General features: G+C 40.1%; 1 protein-coding gene across 2 annotated transcripts; it reads left to right on the top strand.

Moving 5' to 3' along the window:
* Window positions 1-708: 708 nt before the first annotated feature.
* On the top strand, window positions 709-22503 carry LOC146490691 (vitamin D3 hydroxylase-associated protein-like). 2 transcript variants are annotated; one of them, XM_085150175.1, is made up of 17 exons: window positions 709-879; window positions 954-1034; window positions 15610-15846; window positions 16188-16301; window positions 18431-18571; window positions 18930-19063; window positions 19215-19421; window positions 19504-19544; window positions 19670-19794; window positions 20025-20150; window positions 20241-20338; window positions 20573-20672; window positions 20758-20801; window positions 20907-20946; window positions 21022-21130; window positions 21317-21462; window positions 22244-22503. In XM_085150175.1, exons 1-17 carry the CDS (start codon window positions 745-747, stop codon window positions 22364-22366), a joined length of 2001 nt encoding a protein of 666 aa, XP_085006301.1. In that variant the 5' UTR covers window positions 709-744; the 3' UTR covers window positions 22367-22503. The 2 variants fall into 2 exon arrangements, with proteins under 2 accessions (XP_085006301.1, XP_085006302.1); XM_085150176.1 differs by lacking the exon at window positions 954-1034.
* The last annotated feature ends 332 nt before the right edge of the window (window positions 22504-22835 follow it).

Raw genomic sequence — 22835 nt, 5'->3', positions numbered from 1 at the left:
GAGATCTCACTTGACAGAGTGCCCAGTGTGAGAAAACACCTTACCTCAGTTGTTATCAGGGATGTTTTATTGTCATGCTGATATCAGCGTTAACCGACACGATAAAGTCTCTTTCTTATTGCAGAGAACACTATGTTATCACACCCAGGGCCAAGAAGGTTTCTCCTGTATGAAACTGTGTTACACACACACACACACACACACACACACCTACCTTTTGGCAACAACAAGTTGTGGAATGGCTGATTCCACTTTCCTTTATCCCTGCAATACAAAAAATATAGAAGTATAAAAGGACATTTTAACCATACATGAAAATATTTCTCCGTAACACCATCCATTTCATGTAATAAAGCATGAAAAGGCACTAAAAGCTTGAAAACTGGAAGCATGTCAATATTAGGCAAAGAGACAGTGCTAGCACAAGTTTAAAAATGTTGAAAATTAACATTAAACAATAGGTATCGAAAATAATCTGCACAAAACACACCTATATCTCTTTGCTCTAAGCTGTCTGTAACATTAGTTTTATGTATTTTACTAAAGTCAAGTCAGTTGTATTTGTACAGGCTAAAGCCATGTGTGTTTAAATAGGGTTAGGTTAGGGCGCTCTACTTCGCTCCCTCTCGGCTGCGCCACTACGTTAATTGGTAACCGACCTGCATATTGATTGCAGGGTGGCGCCAGTCCATATAAAGTTATATGGTTTATTCCTCTCATCCGTTTGGCAAAAAGCAGCAGTCAATGCTGGCACACCACAACAGATTGATCAGCAAGCGAGTAGATCATATGAAAGCTACAGCGCGGCAGTTTATGTTTTATTCCGGCGTTGCGGAGAGAGGTGCTCGAGTTATCTCCACCAGCGCCTCCGGTCCTGGGGTAAGCCGTTAAAACTACTTTTATTAGCATTCACAATTAGCGGAGGCTAAGGTTATATTTATCTGTTGTTTTAGGGTTTGATTGCTGCCAGGGGCGATTCTAGGATCAGAGTATTGGGGGTGCTGAGCACCCAGAGAGCTGCCCATCCAGGCAAGGTAAACTTTACTCATCACGATGAGACTTCTTCCCCGTCTCTGTCAGTCCCTGCATCCCTAAATGTCTCCAGTTGTTCCGAGTTCTCTCTGACTGTCTCCTTGGTGCATTTAAACCCCTCTTCCTCCCTGTCCTCATCGTCTGTTGTCTTCATCTCCATTATCAGTCATCATAATTTTACCCTCTCTGTGCAAGTCTGCAAATTTCTTTATTAAATCATAAGTTTACTTATGATTTACTTAAATATTATTAGAAAATGGAGACACCTTGGCCTTTGGTACAATGTATACAATGTATGAAAAGATCTTTACTGCAGATACTACTATGGCTCTGCAGATTTTTTATTTTCTTTTAACCTATGTCGCCTCATCTTGAGGTTGGTAAATCTGTCTATCACATTTTGGTGTTCAAGTCTCTCACGCATCTCTTTATCAACTGACATCACAGCCAGGTGCTGGAGTCTGCTTTGACCCATGGTCCTTCTCAGCCAGGTATGGAGCTGACTCAAGACACTAAAAGACCTTTCACAGCTACAGCTGCTAACTGGGTTTGTTAGGGCAACCTGAATAACAGTTTTCAGTTTGGGGAAGATCTGATTATCCAGGAGATTGTACAATGTTAACATATCTGGAATGGCACCAGCCTCACTCTTGAGCTTCAAAAAGTCTTTGGCAACCGTGACTTCCTCTGACTGAAGCTCAATATGGTAATGCAGTGCCAGGGATGACAACCCAGTTTGTTTTGCAGATTCTGTATAGCAGCTTTAATATAGGGAGAACACAACTTCCAGATTGTATGAGTAAAATTAGTTGTTTGTCTTTCTTTTTCTTTGCCAGTTTAACAGTTCCTGTTTTGCCTGTTAGTACTCCCTGTCTGTTTTCTTACCTGGTACTTCCTGATCTTGTACTTTGTCCTCATGTTCCCCTCTTTGGACTGACAATCTGTATACACACACACACACACACACACACACACACAACAGGAGTTATAAGGTTAATGGGCATCCAGTCAGTTAGCTAGTTAGTACCTTGGGTTCAATATCGGCACATGCACATATGACAAAATAACCAGTTTCTCTCATTACATTTCAAACAAGACAGTGGTAACAACAGCAGGCTACGGACAATGTTAAGTTTTAGATTTTAAATAGGCTGTATACATTTCAATGAGATCAACAGGGCAGTCAAATATCGCTAATTTTACTACAGAGCAAACATCGTCGGAAAACACGTTTTCAACACAGCAGGTTACCTGGTGTAATGTTTTTCAGTTAAAAAGAAACATGGTCTGACTCCTACCAAACTATATAAAGAGTAACTGAAAGTTAAATGCAGCTAATATGTCCTGTTTTAAGCCAGGCAATTCCACCTCTGCTCCGCTGCGTCTCAGCCACCATCGCTCTGGCAGTGTCACTACCCGATCCGTACCGGAAACCCAATTGGTACCCCGCATGCGCAAATCTTACGTCACTTCCTCTCTTTGCCAACATTGTGACATTCAATATATTTGAATGATGCGGTTAGCGCCCAGTTAGCTCCTAGCATTTCTCAACAGCTCTGCCTCCTTTTCGACTACCGGGACATTTAAACAGTGGATAATTCGTATACAAAAAATTCACGCTTTTCTCCTCAACAGAGAGCGTTCCCCGATTGAACAACAGCACCGTAAAATAAGAAGAATGGCGCGTAATTACAGAGTTAATAATACAGACTTTGCAATATGTCACGTGAAGATTCATCAGCCAGATGAAGTATTTATACTGACAACTGACAGTGATAGCGGACATCATCATCACTATTCCAACAATCTTCTCCACACAGACAAGCATAAACACACTCGACTATCACTAAATCAAATTTAACACACGTTTGTAATGACGCCAATTCAGTTTACAATAGGGTTCATTCGCTCGGTCAGCAGGTGGCGGTATCCTCATACACTGGGGAGTAAACTGCCATTAAACGAACAGAGGAAGAAGAAAACATCTGCACATGCGTAATCCAAAGACGGCAAAGTGGGGGGAAAAAAACAAAGAATGGTCCTACCGGCTCGCCACTTCAATATGAAGAAGATCAATCAAAGGGGGAACAAAAAACCTGACCTGTTTACTGGTAAACAAATTAAACAAATACATTTTTCTGCAAGTCTATGTAACAATGCAAATCATGAATCATCATCATCAGTCACAAATGTTCAACAGTTAAATTATTAATTATCTTGGCTACGTAGCTTAATCTATATATTCCAGTAGCGTTCGCTACAAACAAATACAAAAACAACAATAAAGAAAAACAACTGTCTAACAGACAGCATAGCCGAATTCAAGGCAACACATACCAATAATCATTCAATCGCACTTTGTTTCAAAGTAAGCCCATTAAAGTGCGGTTCAAAAACAGCGGTTTTTGAACCGGAGTTCTGCTCGTGGTGGGAACGCCGCCGAACAAAGTCATTTTTTTAATCGTGAAAACGATCGACTGCTTACTGACAACCAAAAGGTTGTTTTTGGTAGATATTAAGGACACTTACCGCTGAGGTGAAATAAGTTTATAGATGAATTGAGGGAAGAAAACGCTTTGTTTTCCCAACGCCGTTCTTAACGCCATAAGCTTACAGCCACAGCAGGAGTCGAACCCAGAAGTATCCCTCCACAGCCGGTTTTCAGAGTTGCCGCAACTGGAAGGAGCCAATCAGGAGAGGGACCTCAAATCAGCTGACGTGGGTCATGTGACAGGGAGTAGTTGATATGGGTTACACTTACAGTGGTTATTCTCCTGAACTCCTCCTTTATCTGTAGACCACACAAACAGAAGAATTAAACCTTGCACACTATTAGCTATATTGCATTGATGAATGCTCTAATACATTATTTAAAGAGGATAGATGTGATCTAAGGCTACCCCAAGTTTTGAGGGAACAAAAACAATCTTGGTGAAGACAAGGGAGACTTCCCCACCATAACCGTGGTGTAATCTCTAACGTTTTAGCAACCCTGTTTTTGCAGAAGTTTCGAATTTACACATTGTTCACTCCCAGCCCATTTTGTAAAAAATGTGTCCCAACTTAACAAAGCACTAATGACCCTAGATTATCACACTATACTAACTGCTTACATAAAGTCTTAATGTTAAGTAGATTCACATAGCCTATGCCAGAATAATGCTATTGGAATGACATTAACAATATTTCACACAGTCTGATTTTTAAAAAAAACAAACAAAAAAAACCAAAGATAGCTACAGCTCTTAGGATCAAGAACAATAGGGCTTTGGAGCGTGATGTCATGGGGGTGGGCGTGGAAAGGATTTTGGCCTGATCCGCCATGTTCGGGGTCTAAGCGCAAGCGATGAAGGAGCGAAGGCAAACACAACAGCCACGGTTCGTTCTTGCTGTGTGGTCGGCTGCAATGTTCGATCGCACGACCGGCAAGAGAATAAGCTTGAAAATGGTTTATCTTTTCATTCTTTCCCAACCTGGAAGCAACATGAGGCAGCTCATGTATCGATGTTAGCAAACGAAGGCGTGTAGCCTGGATAGCAGCTGTGAGACCAGCTGATATCCAGTTCTCTTCCATCTCCAAATATCTGTTGGTGCTCCAGACATTTTCATTCCGGTAAGTTCTAAATATGTTCATATCACTCTTTATAGCCTATTAGTTTTATTTTCGATGCGCTCTGAGGTCATAGCAAATTAGAACAAACATCCTACTGAGTGATTTTGCAGAACTACCTTCTATTTATAGAGTTGCTAATTATTTGGCATTATTGCAGCAAACCAGCCTATGAAATGGATGAAACATCATGACTGGGTTCCAGCGCTACACAAGGGACCTGCTTCAAACAAACCACCATGCCAATCAGATTACTTTTTCCATGTGAGGGTGAAGAGGTAACCCTTCTGGATAAGATGGTGAAGGTTTGCTGCGTTTGGTGAACAGTGTGTTAATAAAACCAGAGAAAAATGAAACCTGCTCCTGTTAAACATTCCTAAGTCTTTTGCTGTATAAATAGCGGTATTTTTTCAAAAGATACAGTAATTAAAGTAATATCATGTAAACACTTGTAAAACCTTGTGCCATGATCCGCACTGTTGCTTCTACATTAAACAGAAGAGCAGTGACATGGCTGCAGGTCTCCACGACTCCGGCCTTACAGGTGCAGTGGGCGGCTTCAACCTTCCCTGTGATGCTCACAGTGACCCATGGCTGCAATGCTGGTTCATTCAGTCTTTGAGAGTGCAGGACCTGAAACACACACAGACAAAGTTAATTTAAAGACAAGAACTATGAGCCCAGGCCGACATAAATGTGTTTAATCTACTTTATCATAAATGTAACAAAGTGTTTAGAAAGTTAGCACATACATGTAATTTTTCATTTCTTTATGTGTCCATCTATAGAACGCCGCAGGTTATAGTGTAAATCTGCCTGTTCTCTGTCAGAAACCTGCCTGCAGAAAATGAACCTAAAGTATGTAATGCAAGGATGTCATCACTTTAAAGATGGAGAAAGCATAAAGTGACAATTATGAATCACTTAATATGATAAGGAGATGCTGCAGGTCATTAATCAATGTATAAAGTTAAAATAAAATGTATTTTTAGTGACACAGGATACAAATATGGAAGCAAGATGTATAATTAGAATTATTTATAATAAATATGAATAAATCATTGCAATTTCTTTAACCATAGAGAATAACTAAATCCTTCAGGACAATGTCTCATCAATGCACTGAACTCACTATGTTATCCCTCTAACAGCCTCCACATGTTCTCACTGTAATTTCCCCTCATGAATGAATTTATGCTGCACTAACGTGAATGTTTGCAGGGAAATCAAACGCATTTCACACGCAGTACTCGAGCTGACTTACCTTTGTTTGAATGACGATTTGTACGCGCTGACTCCACAGATAAGGTATGAAAATATGTCAGGCTACGTCAGTAGAGGTTGGTCTTCAGGGTTTCTACTCCACGGCCGTATTTCATATGGGTCCACATTTCCAATGCACGCTATTTTCTGCAAGTACCGCCGCTTCGCCTCTGGATGCAATCGGTCTCTATACCGTCCATTTCTTTGGAGCTGCTTTTAAGCATCTTGTAATCGTCGTTCCACCACAGTGTGTTTGTTTTGATTCGTAGACCCCGAACATGGCGCCGTGCTCCCACAATGCTTTGCGGCGTGACGTCAACTCCAAAGCCCTATACTTACTTTAAGCTGTATCACAATACTAACCAAAATCATTTACAATGTAATATTACGTATAGGCAGTGTTGGGAAGGTTACTTTTAAAATGTATTCCATTACAGAATACAGAATACATGTCCCAAAATGTATTCTGTAACGTATTCCGTTACGTTACTCAATGAGAGTAACGTATTCTGAATACTTTGGATTACTTAATATATTATCATGCTGTTTACAACTACATGAATGTACTATTGCTGTGATTTATTACTGTTACTGAAGGTCCGCGGCTCCGAACCATAGTAAAGGGACCTCTGGCTAATACGGTGGGTTCTGTGTCGGCTCGTAGCCGAAAACTAGCTTTACTTTGTTGTCTGGGTCAACTTTGCTAGCAGAGACAGAGAGAGGCGTTGAAAGGCTGCTCCAACGGAACTTATTGTTTTTTGGAGGAAAACCTGAACACGGTGTACAGTCCAGTCTTAATAGCTTACTTACAACTGGGCTCGTCAGGCTCTCTTCTTGGCTGCAGTGGTTGTAGCATCCAGTCGAACTGAGAAGGCCAGAACTGATGGTTGTTGAATGACCTTTATTATTTCTTGCCGTGTGTCAGACAACGAACCAACGTAAGAGCTAGACAAACAAATAAAACAATTACCATGTTATTTATGTAACACCATTTTAACTGCTCATTACGCTGGTCTAACCGTTTTCTATTAAACTATATAATACATATTTTGCATTTCAGATTGCTCAAATTAAATCATATACATTACAAACCTTGTTCCCCTGTCGACTGTAGCTAGAACCATTCGTTTTTGTACAATTTAACCATGTTTTTCTCTCCCTTTTCTCCGTTAGCATTAGTTTTCCGTTTTCTTCCGTCTTTTTGTACGTCAAGTTGGTTACCGTTACATCGTTCACTTCCGGTCACACGGGAAGTTACCAAAATAAAAGCATAAACGTTATATTACGTGTATATGAGCTAGCTTTACATATCCGCCGTTACACTCCCACCAAATTATTTGCTGTTACAAACAAAATAAAACACAAATAATTTCTAAACAGGTAACTTAACAATGATAATACCTTTGTATATGCACCAACAAATTTCCATTGCATTTTAACTTCGTGCATCTTGCTTTTCACAACTTTCTAACAGTAGAACCAACTTATGAACTGGGCGTTCCACTGTAGACATCTTATGCAAACGTTCACCCTTTTTACTAAGGTTACTGTCTGCAAAGGTTATTTTGACCTTTCTCACAAGTCCGTCTTCATCTGTTATGGTGTCCACAACTCTACCAAGTCTCCATTGGGATTGTGGCTTTTGTTTTGTCTTCTTGCTTGTTTGGTTAGGAACGGGCCGAAAACATCCATACCACAGTATGTGAAAGGCGTAGAGTGTTCAACTCTTTCTGTGGGGAGATCTTTCATTTTTTGTCCTTCCACAGCTCTCCTTAGTCTCCGACATGTCACACACTGACGGATGTAGTCTGATACTGTTTGACTTAGCTTAGGAATCCAATAACCGCTGGACCGTATTTCGTTCATTGTGAAGCTCTTTCCTTGATGATTTATTCTTTTGTGACAGTGAGCGATTATGAGTTTTGTAATATGATGGTCCCTTGGAATGAAAGTTGGGTGTTTGAATGTGTTAGGAAGCGATGAGTGTTGTAGCCTTCCTCCCACCTTGAGCACATTGTCTTCATCCAAGAAAGGATCCAAGTTGTACATTTTGTTGCTCTCATGTAGTGCCTTTCCTTTGCTTAATGTCTTTATCTCATCTGAAAATGTTAGTCCTTGTAAGTTTTTGATAATCACCATTTCAGCGTTTTGTCTTTCAGTTACTGTGCTGAGTGACTTTGATTTGTCTCTGAGTAGGAAACGTTTGAGACGTGCTATGGCACTGACAGCGCGTGACCAGGATGAGAACCTTGTGAGACGGTCACAGAGACTTCTGTGTTCTGTAGTTTGGCTGTTGAGTGTTTGCACTTTTCTCGCCTCTGGATCTCCCACCAAAAGTTCAATAGACTCTTTAGTTGGAAGATTTAACTTCTTTTCCCATAAGAACTGAGGGCTTGTCAGCCAGTTTGATGATAGCAGTTCCGCTACTGATGTGCTCCTTGATGTTATGTCAGCGGGGTTTTCACTCGTCGGTACATAGAACCATTGCTGTGGTGTAGTATTGTTTTGTGTCTTGCCTTCAGGTCCATTATCATCAGTCTCTTCGGCATCACCCCTTTGTATAATGTCATTCATGTATGTGACATAGTCTCTTTTGTATTTTTCATCACGCATTTGTAGCCTTTCTTTAAATGGCAATGGTATTTCATAATGTCCCTTTTCTGTTTGTGTTATGCCTTGTTCAAGTTTCTCAAGAAACCTAAGGTCGTCTTGAGACACCATCTTTTTGTTTATTTCGTTTTCTTTGAAGTCCTTTTCTAGTGCACGTATTGCATCTGCGGGAGTACATGGAGGCATTTCTTTAACAGTTATTCTGTGACAGAGACTCCTTGTTGTCTCTGATGCATTGCATGGCACTGAGTTGCCAACTATGCTCCATCCTAAATCAGTATGGATGGCATATGGCTCATTGTCTTTACCTAAGAGTACTTGTCTGGGCGCCAGAGCTTGGGGACAAGTATAACCAATCAGGAGACTCACCTCACAACTGAGGAGCGGTGGGATCTCGTCTACAATGGACGACAAATGGCTCCACAGTTTTGCTGTGTCACATGTTGGTATGTGTTCTCTATTTGCAGGTATGTAGTCCTTTGTGTAAGCAGTTGGGAGCCTTAGCACTGTTGCTGAATTGTAACCTCACTAGAAGATCACACACCTTTCCGCTGCTTACTACTGCGTTTTTACCCATCATTGTGGTTAGTCTGAGTTTTACAGGGCACACATTTGCTTGCAGTTTCTGTGTTACATCCTGATCTATAAAAACAGTGTCACTCTGTGTGTCTAGTAGCGCATAGACTAGTTTTTCCCTTTGTGGATTAGCAGCCGTTGAGACCCATACTGGGACTATCATGGAGGTGCTGACTGTGTGTTCTGCTCTAGCGACATTTAACGCCATGGCTGTTGCACTTTCAGGTGAGTTCCCTTGTGTTGCGTTGTCTATACTCACTTGAGCTTGCTTTTCTCTTTGCAGACTAATGCTGTAGTTCTCATCGTGAAGACAGGTCGGGTGTCTCTTAGAGCAGGTTTCACAAGTGAGGCGCTGTTTGCAGTCCTTAGCACCATGACCTTGCCTTAAACAACCATAACAATGTTTATTATCCTTTACATGTTTCTTTTTCATTTCCAGGGTCATTTGCAGAAAGTTTGGGCACTTTATAAGTGGATGCGACTCTTGGCACAGTGTGCATGAAGAACTGTTGTATATTTTAGTCTTTGCATCTTGTTCAGTTGTGTTAATGTTGAATACACTTGCCTTGTTTCTTCTCTTGTGTTTCTTTTGTCATCATTTGTTTCCGTGGAGCAAAGTGCATGTATGGAAGTGACTGGATTGCATGCTACTTCTGCTTCAAGCGAGAGAAAGGAGGCAAATTCACTGAAGCTGGGGAATTCACCACCACCCATGAGTGTCTTTGTTACATGCCTGTTCCATCTTGTGTTTATCCAGTCTGGCAGTTTATGCAACAGTTTCTGATTTTCTTCACAGTCATTGAGTATTTGCAGTCCTTTCACGTGAGGCATAGCAAGTGTGCATGCATTCACAAAATCAGCAAAGTTCCTTAGACCATCAGCATCTCTCGACTGTATTTTAGGCCAACTAAATAACTTCTCTCTAAATGCCCTTTGTAGCACGAATGGCTGGCCGTACCTTTGGTTTAACTTTGCCCAAGCGTCGTTATACGCTTCTTCATCATTTCTGAAGAAAGTCCCTTCAAGGCACTTGCGAGCTGAGCCAGTTACATACCTTTTTAGATAGTACAGTTTATCTGCTGCTGACATGCCAGTTTGTTCAATAAGTGACATGAAAGTGGATTTCCATTCAATAAATTTTATTGGCTCACCACTAAACATCGTTGGTTCTGGCGTGGGGAGTCTATTTATTCTTATGCTGTCTTGTACTGCCTGTGCAAGCTGGCTGACACTAGGAGGGGCTGTTGGCGCCGGTATGGAGTATGATGGTACAGTGTGTTTGGGTGTGTGCTCTAGGTTCACCTTTTCCATCTTAACTGAATATGCATCATCAAGTTGTGATAACTCTCTGTTGTAGGCGTCCAACCTGGCGTGAGCGGCTTCCACCTCCCTTTCGGCTTTCAGGCGTTCCAACTCTGATGTTTGAACTGCCATTTGTTTCTTATGCTCCTCTTCTGGAGCCTTTATCTTTTCCTTTCATATTCTCCATCAAAATCTCCATCTACTCCGCTTATTCTTTCCAGGATGACTTTCACGATGTCGTGAGTAACTGCTTCACATGCATCGGTTTTTCTTCGTATGTCTGATGAAGGTGCAATGTGACTTCTCATTTCAGTGTACAACTTTAGCAGTTCATCTTTTCTTTGCTCTACATCATCTGCAAGATCTGCCATTTCTTTCTCTGAAATGTCCAACCTTAATCTTTCTCTTGTTTCTCGCACTCGTATTTTCCATTGTTCATAAAGAGTTAATAGTCTTTTTTCTTTTTTCTTTATCTCTTCTTTCTGATGAGTTAGCATTTTTTCGGTTGGCACCTTGGCTCTTTCTGGACGCCTTGGAATTGCGGAGTCACTTTGAGCTTTATCTTGTGGCTCATTTAATATTTGTTCTTTGTTTGCAAACTGTTCATTAATGTCTTCTTCTGAATCCTCCATTTTAACTTTATTTTCCTTATGCCTTTCACCGTTTTATTCTCTGACCTGCTTCTGCCATCTGCTGGACGTTGTGGGAATTGCCGTTAAACCTCGAGCCCTCGTGGTGTAGCAAAATGGCGGCAGTCAAGCTCTTACTGTAGCATCCAGTCGAACTGAGAAGGCCAGAACTGATGGTTGTTGAATGACCTTTATTATTCCTTGCCGTGTGTCAAACAACGAACCAACGTAAGAGCTAGACAAACAAATAAAACAATTACCATGTTATTTATGTAACACCATTTTAACTGCTCATTACACTGGTCTAACCGTTTTCTATTAAACTATATACATACATATTATGCATTTCAGATTGCTCAAATTAAATCATATACATTACAAACCTTGTTCCCCTGTCGACTGTAGCTAGAACCATTCGTTTTTGTACAATTTAACCATGTTTTTCTCTCCCTTTTCTCCGTTAGCATTAGTTTTCCGTTTTCTTCCGTCTTTTTGTACATCAAGTTGGTTACCGTTACATCGTTCACTTCCGGTCACACGGGAAGTTACCAGAATAAAAGCATAAACGTTATATTACGTGTATATGAGCTAGCTTTACATATCCGCCGTTACACTCCCACCAAATTATGTGCTGTTACAAACAAAATAAAACACAAATAATTTCTAAACAGGTAACTTAACAATGATAATACCTTTGTATATGCACCAACAAATTTTCATTGCATTTTAACTTTTTAGTGCATCTTGCTTTTCACAACTTTCTAACAGTAGAACCAACTTATGAACTGAGCGCAGTGTTGCCAACTCCTCAGTAAGGAAAATCGCTATTGGCTGTCCTAAAAGTCGCTAGAAGTCGCTAAATGACGTCATCACCTAATTTGCATAATTGGACATGCTAATGTAATTGTAATCTATGTTGTTGGAGAGAGAAATAACATCGTGGAAGAGACATAAAGTGAGTAAAAAACGTCCTAAATGCATTTAGAGTTTATTTAGAACTACAAATTAAATTTCTTTTAGCAATTATTGTTTTTTTTTAATCTCACAATTCCAACCCTGCTCCTTTACCCAGGCTTGGACCGGCAAAAGTGACCCAAAATAGGCACTCTGGTGGAGTTACTTTGTGTGTGTGTGTTTATAAGTAGTTTTAAACCTTGTGTTCCACAAAACAGCATAAGAGTAAAAGAGTAAAAGAAGAACTGACTGCGTTACAGCACCCGCTGCTTGTTGAGAGTAAAAGCGATATGCGCTTTCACGTCTTTTTTTAGCGACTTTTTTTAGAAAAAAAGTCGCTAGGGGGTCTGAAAACTCGCTAAATATAGCGACAAAGTCGCTAAGTTGGCAACACTGACTGGGCGTTCCACTGTAGACATCTTATTGGCTGCAGTGGTTATTATTATATTTACATGCTTCCAGCTCCCGTTTCTGCTCGATGGCAGCTCGTACTTTTCCTTTTTCTCCCTCCCTCGCTCACAGACACATAACGGGTATGACAGTCCATTCTCCCTGCAGCACGGACTACACTGCCTATGATGCTACATTCTTTAGAGCTATACCTGTAGCATTCTGCCTATTAGCTTAGCACAACAACAAAAAGGCCTCTCTCACCCAGGAAACACGCAGAGAGAGAGCGGCACCCTGTAACCATGGCAACCGTAACGCTGCCACCTGGAACAACAGAACGTAGCTGTCAAACAAAACCCAAACAGTCCTGACCCGCCACAATATGAAACAGGGAAGTACCGCTGTGTAATCCATTTATTTCAACAAAGTAACTGTATTCTAAATACCACCTTTTTAAACGGTAACTGTAACGGAATACAGTTACTCATATTTTGTATTTTAAATACGTAACGGCGGTACATGTATTCCGTTACTCCCCAACACTGCGTATAGGTCATGCAAGTTTTATAAAGATATAAAATAGGTGAGCCAGACGGAAAAAAGAAGCCTCTAGGTTATCCCTCTGACAAAACTATTCACAGTTTAAAGGCTTCTAATTTTGGTAAAAAGAAAAACAAAATCAGCCTATGATCGAAATTAGATTGCACTGTGTAGCAAAACTTTAACCATGCTTTTCCTAGCCACAGTTGCACTCTCTAGCTGAAGACTTTTGCCAAATGAAATTTTATGAGTCTTATCCTCTCCTGTGCTAAAGTTTAGAATGGCTAGCATTAGCTACATGTGGTAGTGCAAAGTATTTCCTTATCTGTATGAGCATCATACACAAATCCACTACAGGTGACTAGCACAAATGCTTTGCTTTGGTAGAACTGTTATTTGTAAATGAAATGTTACTTACCTTGAAATGTCTTTTACAAAAGCTTGCACCATGCAACGCAACATGTATGAATTTGCCCGGGCTAGTTAAGTCGGTAGGGGAGGGAATTTGAAATCAGAAGTTACAGTGGAAAAAAATAAGTTATCTATTCAATTTCTTTAAGTAATTACAACTTGAATTTTATTTTGAACCCACTAACATTGGGATTTAATTTCAAATTACATATAAAATTAATTTAATGTAATTACCAACATTATTAGTTCAACACAACCCCAAAAAATAAAGTTTGCAACTTAGAAGGTCTATCTTAATCAATAAATTTGAATTTTTATGTTGCAGCCATGGATTTAATCAAGTGGTGGTAAAAGGCCTGATGAATTACTTTTTAGAGTGTATGCTTTCTATACCTTTAGTAGTGTGTCCCACAAACAGCAAATATTTTCAAAAAAAGTAAGACATCTTTGGGGGTGCTTTGATTCATTTTGGGGGTGCTGAAGCACCTCCAAAACTGGGCTAAAATCGCCCCTGATTGCTGCCTTCACATCTCCGTGTCAAACTGCCCGACCTTAATCGGAAGAGTGAAACGCCTTCCCAGCTTCTGTTGTGAGGGCTCCTCCTCGGTGGAGCCTGCTGTCTTGTCTTTTCTCGTCGTGAACCTGTAGGCTTACCTTTTTCTGGTTCGCCTGGTTTTATTTTATTTTATTCTGGATTGTTGCTTGTACCCAGGCCTCTGTCGTGCTGGGAACTTTAAACTGCCTCAGTTGCCGATCTCAGCCTGTGGAGAGCCAGACCGGCTTGTGATCGAGGCCTGGACAATTACTACCAGCACGAATTGTAGTTGACTCGTGGGGCGTAAGCCTTCCAGTATGGTGTGTGTGCGTGTGTGATTTCTTTTATTAAAGTTATTAAAGTTGGTTTTAGTTTTTTATGCTCTGTAGCGAGCCAGACGCTCAGTGTCCTTTTATTCTTTTAACATATTTCTGTGTTTTATTTCGGTGAATGGAGGACTTGCCAGTGGCCCTGGGACCTCAGGTGGTGGGTCATTTTCGCACTTTCTTTTGTACAGCACCGGGTGGGCTGTAGTGATTTTCTTCTTGTGTTGCGTCGTTGTTGACAGTCAGTGGCGGTCCTAGCCTGTTAGGCGCCCTGGGCGAACACTCCCTCTGGCGCCCCCACCCACCCCCCCCCCCCCACCCCCCACCCCCACCACCACACACACACAGGATTGTACATTAACATAGAACTTTTGTCGGAACCATACTGAATTTCACAAGAGAAACATACACACACAGATATGAAGAGAGAGAGAGAGTAAACAGCTACCAAACAGCCAATTCGTCATACAATGAGAACAGGACAAATCAACAATTGACAATGACTAATTAATATTAAAATCTGTAACATAATATATTGTTTGGAGTTTAGTCTGTTACTGTTACTATTTTTTCCATTTCTTCTTGGAGCACCTGTAACTCACATAATTTCCTTAGGGATTAATAAAGTATTCTGATTCTGATTGTTTCAGGATGATCTGCCATTATCCAATGACACATCTGCTTACCTGTATCTTTTGCTCATTTCTCCTCCTCTTCTTTTCTCTTTTTTCTAAACTGAGCACCTGATGGCTTTGAACCCAGGATTCAAATCATGAATACATAATGGGCTTTACAACATTATGAATGAAATGTGCTCTATTTGGAAGCAGCAGGTCTCCCTCCCCGTTCCACAGGTTGTGTGTGAGACTTTAAATCATTTAAAATATAAATTTGTTATTGATCCCTTTACCCCTGGTCCTAAGTGTATATTTATTTTCTTACTCTTCTTATATTTATTGTTTGTTTACTTGCACTGATGTAACTGGAGCTTCGTCGTCTCCTCTCTCTATATACTGGACTGTAGCGGAGATGACAATAAAGTTTACATCTTAGAATGTGGGTTATTATTGAAATGAATGGCCATGTTGCTGTGCATGTAGATTAGGGAAGCTAAGGTAGTTTCTTTTTTCTTTATGTTGTTGTGGGTTCTTATGAATGACACCATTACTTGAAGAGAAGGTATTTTATCGAACTGTGGTTCACATGTAAACAAAGCTTCGCCATCACAGTCTACTCCGAGGTAACTCCCTCTGGCTCTCTAGCTCCCCCTACAGTCTAGGAACATTAACAACATAAAACATGATACTAGGCAAACAAGTATTTGCTGTTATCATTACACATGCACAACACGGCCACGCCTAAAACAAGACAAGCCTGTCGTGTGTTTAAACATCTGACTGTTAGGTCCACTTGGATTTTTGCATTTTGCAGCCACAGGGCAAAGACAAAGCCACGCAGAACAGTGAACTGTTTATTAAGAGAGTGAAGATGGACAACTGGACAGCGGCTCTACTCACTGGTGTTGCCTGCATTGTGGGATACCTGCTTGTGCGGGTGAAAAAGTCCAACAGCCTCCGACAGGCAGAGGAAAAAATCAAGACAGCCAGAAACAGGAGAGACGAGAGCTTGCAGCGCGCAGAGCAGGCGGTGCTCTGGTACAAACACTCGGTGAGAGTTCAGAGGTTTGGGGGTTTTTCTACTTTGTCTTTATTGAGAAATCTCAGCTAATGATCTGCTTTTAGTTTAACCTGGCAGAGGTGTAGTCATTAAATACCAAAATACTGGCACTTTGTAATGTCTCCATGCTTGAGCATGGAAATGAAAGTTAGGACTGTGCAAACCGTTTAAGTGCAGTGAACTCATTGCTGTGTTTGAGAAAGTTTGTAAAAAAAAAAAAAGTGGAAGGAAGAATCCTGAATCTGTACATGGATGTGGTTGCATCTCTTTGTTGCAGCCTTTAAAAGAAATAATAATAACATAATGATTCTGTGTGGGTCTGTGTCTCCTAGCATCCGACAACTGACTCTGCTTTGATCCTGACGCTCTCCCTGTCTGAGCTCACACAGCAGCTGAACGAAGGTTTCCTGCACCCCGAGGATGTGTTTTACTCTTACATGGAAAAGGTTCAATATCCAGCATGACACAAACCTTTCATAATAGATAAAATACAGCAAAGCTAATTTTAACACTAAGTAATCATTTACATTAGTCAGGCTTATCCAAATGTTATTTATTTTTGACATTGCTCCTACTTATAACCAGGGGCGGATCTAGAGAAATTTTCTTAGGGTGGCATGAGGGTGGCAAAGAAATCAAATGGGGTGGCAAAATCAAAGCCTTTCTTCCCCCCCCCAAACACACATGCAGGTGGTTACATATGGTTAAAATGATTCAAATGCAGTAAGTTTACACGTTTTTCATATAAATATAGTCTATAACTTAATTATTGTCTGTAGCCCACATAATTACACACTTTAGTTACATAAAACATGTGAGTTTTGATCTTATGTACTGTATAGCCTGTATAATAAATAAATATGTAGCCCAATAAGTATAAAATCCAGAAAGCTACACGACATGGGGTGGTTCGTTTACAAACACAAGTCTAACTTAAGTTTCACTGTTTTTTGTTAGAAAACAGTCACATTGTTACAGCTTAAATTACACAAAATGTCAGAAATCTGCACTGTCATGAACAAAAATGTAAACCTAATTTTTCATGATTTGTTGGATTAACCCACTGAGGTCTGAAATACAACCGGCGATTTTTGACTCCTTTTGAGTTTACGTTTGTATTTCACCCTCAAATTGTTTCATTTAATTTTTTCCCCCTTGCCTTGTTGGGTGTCATTCTTTTCAGCTAAACTGAATTTAGTTGTTTTTTCACTGACATACTGCATTAGTATTACTGATCTGAAATCACACAAAGAACTTAAAATCCTAGTAGTGTTTTTTACTGTAAAAAAAAAACCCACAGACACGTTGAGTAAATTTTTATAACTTGAAAAACAAATATAAATTGTACATTTTGTAAACATATACAACTATTTATCTAAAAATGCAGCCAGTACACCTGCTGTTATTTTTTTCATTTTCTACAACCATTTAAAAGTATTACTAAAACTAAAGTGAGAGAACAATCAGGTGTTGCAATAAGATGCCCCACAAATGATGTGTGCCAGTACAAAAAAAAAAGTTTGTCCACCAAAAGACAGAACAGCACAGGGATAAACCTGCAGGCCTGACAACAGGAGGTGTATCACTCCGCTGGTTTTCTACTTAGTGACAGTTTTTACGTTGCAAATGTGCCTTTGTAACATTCGTTAGTGCCCTCACTGACACACAAAACAAAATGACTACACAACACAGTAAGTATACACTCCACACTAAACGTCACAAATCTCCCACATCTAAAAACTCTCTCTCGCTCTGTCTCGCTGCCGTTACCGTCACTCCCCAAACTTTTCCCTCTTCCTAAACAACCAAATCCCACATGTTGACTTTTTTTTAAATTGGTCGACATGGTACATTTTTCCATCGATAGGAAAGAGGCGGCTTTTCTTCTTTTCTTTACTGTTTTCGCGCTGTCCTTAGAAAACGCTTAAAACACACACACACAAAAACGTGATGACAGTATTTAGAAAAAAGCGTGGCTTATATATATTATCATAAATCTGGATTTACTGGCCTGTAATTAAAATGAAAAATCTTTGAAGTCCGAACTTTCAATGTGGGCTGAAATAGAGACTCAGCGTGGCTGCAGCTTGTTGCTATGTCAGCTTACATCAGTCATGTGATTTGGAGGTGCAGCGTGTCCGTGGACCACAGAGGGTTAATAACACTCACCTTCCTTCCATTTACAGAGTGTAACATCCACCCACCTGTGTAAAATCTGAAATTCCCATGGTGTTGTTCAAAATGTGCTCTGACACAATCATAAGCATCGCTTGCTACTTAATGAACAACACTGTCATATGCAAAACTGGGGTGGCACTTGGGGTGACAAGGGATCATTTTAGGGTGGCACTTGCCACCCCATGCCACCCTTATAGATCCGCCCCTGCTTATAATTCACTGCTTTTTAGTTCTTTTTACACATAATTGTGTCTTATTACAGTTAAAGTTTAGACTCACTGGATAATAATATTCGTATAAGCAACACAGACTGATGTGTCAAGTAATGTTTGTGTTTCCAACAAGAGTTTAATATTTTACAAAGGTGATGGAGATGATGATGTTTCCTTTTTAACAGACTCTGGCTGTAAACAAAAAGCTGAACTGCTGCACTGAAGTTTTGCTGGAGAGTTTGGACCAGCTGACAACTGTTGGCTCCAACAAGGATGGTCTCTTGTACGGAGTTCCAGTTAGCATCAAAGAAAATATTGCATTTAAGGTATTACAAAGGTTACGCAATGCAAATTTCAGTTAATAATATGGATTGGCTTTATATAGCGCTTTTCAAGGTACCCAAAGCACTTTACGATGCCACTATTCATTCACTCTCACATTCACACACTGGTGGAGGCAAGTTACAGTTGTAGCCACAGATGTCCTGGGGGATCGAACCGGCGACCTTCCGGTTACAGATGCGCTTCCCAACCCCCTGAGCCACGGGGTGACCGTGGCCCCTCTGGGGATTGGGAGTATTGAAGTATTTCCCATCAGCATTTATAAGTATGGTACAGTATTCGCGAGCATCATAGCTCAGGTATTTGATGTAACATTATCATCTTTGTTTTTTCCAACACTAGAATCATGACTGTTCTTGTGGTGTGGTCATTAACCTGGACCAGCCCGCTGAAAAGGACAGCGTGCTTGTTCAAGTCCTGAAGAAACAAGGAGCTATTCCCTTTGTGAAAACCAACTTGCCTCAAGCTCTTTTAAAGTACATCTTTTATCAGTTACTCACATAAAAATCTACAGCACATTTAAAACTGTGTGCATGTGTTAAGTTGCCTTTGTCCATTCCAAATGTGCAAATAATGAAAATATGAATGAAAATAATATGCAACGAGTCATTAACTGTCTGTTGACAGCTATGACTGCAGGAATCCTATCTACGGGCAGACTGTGAACCCTCATAACCCCCAGAAGACCTCTGGAGGTTCATCTGGTGGGGAGGGGGCTCTCATCGGGGGAGGGGGCTCCCTGCTTGGTATAGGCACTGATATAGCTGGCAGTATCCGTATTCCTGCATCCTTCTGTGGAATCTGTGGTTTCAAACCAACTGCAGGTCGGCTCAGGTGGGTCTCATTCAGTCAGTTTTTATAAATTTATTATACATTGCTGAGTTAAGCTTTATTAACACTTTTGGGTAATGATTAGTTTACAGGGAGTTCGTCCAATTTATCGAGGGCAAAAGTCAGGTAAGAAACATATCTACTTTACATATAAAGTAAATGTAGTTACATAACCACTGTATAGCAATATTTCACCAACACAAACTGTCTCAAATATTTGAGTCACTGCTTTATATTTCGTATGAAACTAGTGCCGTCATCTCCTGGACCCATGGCAAGAGATGTGGACAGCCTGGCTCTGTGCATGCAGGCACTTCTTTGTGACCACATGTTTTCTTTGGACCCCACTGTTCCACCATTACCTTTTAACATGGAGGTGTGTCCTGTACTGTGAGGTTCATATAATCTGTTAATGATTATTCTTTTGTTTAAAAGCTACAAATTAAGCAGATACATAGTTTTTCCTAATGCTTCACTTTATATTACTCTTACCTCACCTGTTATTAATCTCCTGAGATACAGAACTAACTTTACAGGCTGTAATCTTAACCATTGCAAACTGATTATGTTTAATTGACTGAGGAAGTAAAAATAATTGACCATTAGATATACAGAAGCTCCAGACCTCTAAGGATTGGTTATTTTGAAAGCGATGGCTACACGCATCCATCTCCAAGCATGGCCCGAGGCGTCAGAGAGGTCAAAGCTCTGCTAGAGCAAGCAGGGCACACAGTAAGACGTCACCACACACACTATGATCACTGTCAAGCCACGTATGTGATATGAGTCATAGGTCCTCAGTGTTGATATTTGTGTCTTTAGCTCGTCCCTTACTGTCCACTGAAGATGGATCAAATTTTCCCTGAACTATTGATAAAGGGTATTTTAGCAGATGGAGCTACCACCATGCTACAAAAACTGTGAGTTGTTCCATTTAATAAGTCAGTTATTACCATTTGTTTTCTAAACTTAAATCATCTAACATTTAGAGATTTTGTTTCTTTTTAGTTCTAACCACTAAACATCACCATGCTGCCATTGTCTTTATGAACAACATGGGGTTGTGGTTCTTTTTGAAACCATTACAGTAATTCTCATTTCAGTGTCTCTGAACAGACTGTTTTCTCCTGTGCCAATGATCTCTTTCATTTTAGGGAAGGGGGACCTGTGGACCCTTCTCTGGAGCCTCAGGTTTTTCCTTACGGCTTTCCCAAGTGGTTGAAGAAAACCATTTCATTCTTGCTCAAACCCGTGGTGAGTCCTCTAATTCTGTGACCGAAACATATTAATTTAGAGATTGGTTTGATTAATTTTCAAACCAATCTTCTTCTTTTGGCAGTTTCCTCGTGTTTCTGCCAACTTTGGTGCTCTTTGTGGAGTTGGGTGAGAAAGTATCCTTGAAATTATTCATTTGTGCTTGAATCTCAGTTTCTTTGTTACATTTCCATGTGCTAGGAATTATATCCAAACGTTCTGCTTCATTTTTAGATCTGTTCCAGAGCTGTGGAAGCAACATGCTGCTGTTGAGGTACTGTCAGCTGATGATGCATGGTCACATATGAAAGTACGAAGATGAAATTGAGATCTCCTGTGTTTTCTTTAGGATTACATTCATGAGACAATAGCACATTGGAGGAGCTGCAACATTGATGTGCTGCTGTGTCCTGTGACTGGACCAGCCTACAACTTCTTATACTGTGGCAAAATTTCAAGTATGATTCACTCAGTATGACAGACAACTTAGTTTTTGTATCTATGACTTTGTTTTTAAAACACTGTAATCTAAGGACTTTAAAGATGTTTAAAATGTGAACACTTTAAACATCAACATTTAACAACATTTTTAAAGGCTAAGAATGGTGTTTATGTTTCTTTATTTTTGTTTTCTACGCTTTCAGCTGCTGGCAGCTACACGTCACTCTACAATCTCCTAAACTTTCCTGCGGGTGTAGTCACTGTTTCCACAGTGACCGCAAAGGATGAGGAGGAACTCAAGCACTATAAGGGCTGTTATCAGGACATGTGGGACAAACTCTTCAAAGAGGTAGGCAACATGTACCAGTGAGATAAGACTGAGTGAAAACATAGAGCCAGATTTACTAACACTGTCTCAGGACAAACTGGGTTTTAACATTAAAAAGGCTTAAAGTAGATTTTTGTAAAGAAGGGTGCAGTAAGAAGACTCTGGTTAAGAGGTGGAAACTCTTTTGCATGTGTGTCTGGAAGTGAAACTTTTGTCCACTGGTCAGTTTATTTGGAAAACTAAGCGAAGATGTGTTTAAAAAGATACAGATTACCAAGTATGAATTGGAACAATGGTCCCTCTAAGCTGCTGGCACGGTCTCTACACAACATGTACCAGTGAGATAAGACTGAGTGAGAACATAGAGCCAGATTTACTAACACGTTGTGTCAGGCCAGGCCATCCAGTACATTACTTAATTATTCCCAGGTGAAGCCAATTTGTTACACAACTCATTACATTACATTCGTATTTCTCCATAAAATTAGTGCTGCGTATTGATTTTGACTCCAGTCGATTCAGTTTTAACTCAGATATCCAGAAATGTTATAATTCTGATCACTTATCAGTACATATCCCTATTTTTATATTTGTATAAAAAAAGCTGACACATGTGAGACTTTATTAGAGGTGTAAGCACTCGTTTGATGTTCCCTATTACTCATCTGTGCATGTTGAAGTAAAAATAATATTATTACTTCAATATTTATAGAGGGGTTTTTTGTTACAGTAGGTGGATGAAGGAGACTGTGGTGCGTTCAGCTGCTGAGCATTAAGTGACAGGAGTGTGTTTCGTGTTCAGGCAGTGACTGGTGGCGAGGGTCTACCTGTGGCGGTTCAGTGTGTTGCTCTGCCGTGGCAGGATGAGCTCTGCCTGCGCTTCATGAAGGAAGTGGAACAACTGGTCAAAGAAAACAAGAAGTAAAGCTGCTTTCTTTCTCAGTCTCACAGGAGAGGCTGCAGACTTCAGAGGAAACAAGTTAATTTGACTACATTCTGTAATAATAAGCTAATCATGTCATAAATGGTGGAGAATTCTTAATCTAGACACTTTTTTTGGCTTTTTGCTAAAGGTTAAATAAAAGTTAACTGGCAAAATTATGCATTTATGTTTTTTGTTCTTATATTTTAAAGGCGGGTCTTTTATATTGTCTTGCTATCACCATTGTTAGCATGATCATTTATCCACTTTTAGGAACCAGCAGTCAAAACGCTTCATCTTTTGGTGTATTTATTAAAGAATTGGATGATCAAAAATCAGCACATACATGGATCTCTTCTGTTCAGAAAACTACAGTCTGCAAGCAGTCAACTTCCAAAAGAGAGTAAACTATCTTAGCATGTGAGAAAACACCTTACCTCAGTTGTTATCAGGGATGTTTTATTGTCATGCT

The sequence above is a fragment of the Neolamprologus multifasciatus genome, chromosome 23 (genome assembly GCF_963576455.1).
Source record: "Neolamprologus multifasciatus chromosome 23, fNeoMul1.2, whole genome shotgun sequence".
In the NCBI taxonomy this organism is placed as follows: Eukaryota; Metazoa; Chordata; class Actinopteri; order Cichliformes; family Cichlidae; genus Neolamprologus; species Neolamprologus multifasciatus.
Note: the sequence above shows the minus strand (reverse complement) of the source record. Positions and strands in the feature narration are given on the sequence as shown.